The sequence below is a fragment of the Dipodomys ordii genome, unplaced genomic scaffold, assembly GCF_000151885.1.
Source record: "Dipodomys ordii isolate 6190 unplaced genomic scaffold, Dord_2.0 Scaffold23, whole genome shotgun sequence".
Taxonomy (NCBI): domain Eukaryota; kingdom Metazoa; phylum Chordata; class Mammalia; order Rodentia; family Heteromyidae; genus Dipodomys; species Dipodomys ordii.
Genome location: NW_012267239.1, coordinates 2061872 through 2065228, shown reverse-complemented (window position 1 = coordinate 2065228; position 3357 = coordinate 2061872). Strand labels below are relative to the sequence as shown.

General features: G+C 43.6%; 1 protein-coding gene across 1 annotated transcript in view; it reads left to right on the top strand.

Moving 5' to 3' along the window:
• Drg1 (developmentally regulated GTP binding protein 1) overlaps window positions 1-3357 on the top strand; it is an 18379-nt gene that overhangs the window by 2573 nt on the left and 12449 nt on the right. Inside the window, exon 2 of the mRNA XM_013014255.1 lies at window positions 876-1051. Within this exon, the coding sequence (XP_012869709.1) occupies window positions 876-1051 (176 nt within the window). The remainder of the gene's footprint in view (window positions 1-875; window positions 1052-3357) is intronic.

Sequence of the window (3357 nt, the reverse complement as noted above, 5' to 3'; positions counted from 1 at the left end):
CCCCCCCACCCCCACCTCTCCAGTGGTGGGGCTTGAACTCTGAGCCTGGGCCCTGTCCATCAACTCTTCGGCTCAAGGCTAGCACTCTACCACTTGAGCCATAGCTCCACTTCTGGTTTATTGGAGATAAGAGTCTCCTGGGGACTTTCCTGCCAGGGCTTGACTTTGAACCGTGATCCGCAAATCTCTTGAGTAGCTAGGATTACAGGTATGAGCCACCGGTGCCCAGCTGCACTTACCACTTTTTTGTACTTAATTGAATCTCAGATCTCAGCCTCCTGTGTAGCTAGGATTACAGGTGTGAGCCACTGGCATCTGGTAATATGATACTTTTTTATTTGTATTTGCACTGATTCAAAATAAATTTACATTGGCTTAGAGAATTATGTAAGTTACACCATTAACAATATCAAAATAAGTGAAGAAATTGATGAAAAGGGGAAATGAAAGGGATGCCCAGCGATATAAGACTAGATCCCCAAGGACTTTCCTACCTAGGTTCGTTTTGAACTGTGATCCTCAGCATCTGTGAGACTCTCACCTTCAATTAAACCCTAGAAAACTGGAAGTGGTGCTGTGGCTTAAGTGGTAGAATGTTAGCATGAAGCAAAAGAGCTCAAGGACAGTGCCCAGGCCCTGAGCCCCTTGACTGACAAAGAAAAAAAAACAAAAAGCTCAGAGCACCCCAGCCCTCAGTGCAAGCCCTGTGACAGACTCAAAAGCAACAACAACAACACTCATCTCTGTCTCAGTTTTTTTGGGTTGGTCATGGGCTTGAACTCTGAACCTGGGTGCTGTCCCACAGCTTTTTAGCTCGAGGTTAGCAGGCATGAGCCACCAGCACCCGGCTAAGCTCATCTCTTTTTGATGTTTAGGTTTTGATGTGGCCAAGACAGGTGATGCTCGAATTGGGTTTGTTGGTTTTCCATCTGTGGGGAAGTCAACACTACTAAGTAACCTGGCGGGAGTATATTCTGAGGTGGCAGCCTATGAGTTCACTACTCTGACCACTGTGCCTGGTGTCATCAGATACAAAGGTGCCAAGATCCAGGTGAGTAAGGTCTGTGGGTCAAGGAAGGCAAGAAGTCCATTTTTCACTCAGTTAAGCAGCACTGTATTAGAAGCTCACTGAATGCCAGGTCTGGTCTTCCGATCTACTGGTCTTCATTGTTGAGAAAGGATGGATAGTACATAGTACAGTAATACAATGTAATAGTCCCTGTAAAAATACAGAGTGGGTGAGGAAGATTTGGTGAGACAAGGCTTCATATAGAAAGTGACATTGGAGATGAGACTTACTGAGACAGTCTCAATATATAGCCCAAGTTGGCTTCATATTCAACTTTCTTCTCTCGCCTCAACCTCTCTAGTGTTGCACTAATACCTGCACCCCACTAGTACCTGCACCCCAGCCAGGATATATTTCACCATTGTAACATGAATTGTTGTTAATGTACCTGTTAATTGTTCAAAGCAGTTATACCAAGATATTTTATGCATACACATACTCTACTTTAATCCAGTGATCCTTTGCTTGCTCTTGTTTTCCCTACCTGTTATTCAATAGCTTTCAATGAGTGTAGTTTGTCATGTCCTTTCACAGACAAAATATATTTGGTATTGTTCACCCTCTAATATTCTGTTTTCCTCCTCCACTTCTTTTTTTTTTAATTTAATTTAATTTTATTTGTGAACATACTGTACAGAGGGGTTACAATTACATGGGCAGGATAATGCGTACATTTCTTACCAAGCATTGCATCCTCCTCCTTTGTTTACCCTTCACATCCCTTCCCAGCCTCCCCCCTCCCTCCTCCTCCTCCACTTCTAATCCCTTAAGTATTCCCACAATTGCAAACACATTTACACACACACACATACATACACCCCATCATGTATGTATTTATGTATATGCTGTTTTTTAGGTCTAACCTTTCACATATGAAAGAAAAGGTGAGATCTATTTTTCTTCTGAACCTAGCTGACTTTGATTATCATGATGGTTTCCAGATCCATCCATTTCCCTGAAAACAACATAATTTCATTCTTCGAAGAATTTCAGAATTACTGAATAATTCTTTTTAATAATTACTAAATAAGCCGGGTGCTGGTGGCTCACGCCTGTAATCCTAGCTACTCAGGAGGCTGAGATCTGAGGATCATGGTTCAAAGCCAGTCCAGGCAGGAAAGCCTGTGAGACTCCTATCTCCAATAAACTACCAGAAAACCAGAAGTGGTGCTGTAGCTCAAGGGGTAGAGTGCTCGCCTTGAGCTGAAGAGCTGAGGAACAGTGCCCAGGCCCAGAGTTCAAGCCCTACGACCGACCAAAAAAAAAAAAATTACTAAATAATTCTTTTTTTTTTTTTTTGCCAGTCCAAGAGGCTTGAACTCAGGGCCTGAGCACTGTTCCTGAGCTTCTTTGGCTCAAGGCGAGCACTCTACCACTTGAGCTATAGCGCCACTTCTTTTTTTTTACGTGGTACTGAGGAATCAAACCCAGGGCTTCATGTATGGTAGGCAAGCACTCTACTACAAAGCTGCTAAGTCTTGTTCCCAACCTCTGGTTAATTCTTTTTTTTTCTGGGGGGGGGGTGTTGGTCGTGGGGCTTGAACTCTGGGCTTGGGCTCTGTCCCCGAGCTCTTCAGCTCAAGCCTAGCACTCTACACCTTGATCCGCAACGCCACTTCCAGTTTTCTGGTAGTTAGTTGGAGATCAGAGTCCCACGAACTTTCCTGCCTGGGCTGGCTTTGAACCGTGATCCTCTGATCTCAGCCTCTTGAGTAGTTAGGATTACGGGTGTGAGCGCCCAGCTCACTGATTAATTCTTTGTAAATAAATTACTTATGACTTTATTTTTCCTTATGTACCCATAAGCTTGTTTCCCTCCCACTCAGTTCTAGGGATTGAACTCAGGGTTTGAGTGCTGTCCCTGAGCTTCTTTGCTAGCCACAGCTCCACTTCTGGCTTTTTGGTAGTTTATTGCAGATTAAGAGTCTCATGGACTTTATTGCTTTGAACCAAGATCCTCAGATCTAAGCCTACTGAACAGCTAGGATTGCAGAAGTGAACCATTAGCTCCCAGCTTATATTTAATTTTTGCCGATTCTGGGCCTTGAACTCTGGGTTTGGATGGTGTCCCTGAACTCCTTCCTGTTTGCTGAAGGCTAGCACTCTATCACTTGAGCCACAGTGCCACTTCTGTTTTTTTTTTTTTTCCTGTGATTAATTATAGATACAGACTTCCCTACCACCCTGGCTTCGAATTTCCTCAGATTTCAGCCTCCTGAGTACTTAGAATTACTGGCAAGAGCCACCAGTGCCTAGCTAATTTTTTTCCCCTGAGATTTTTTTTTTTT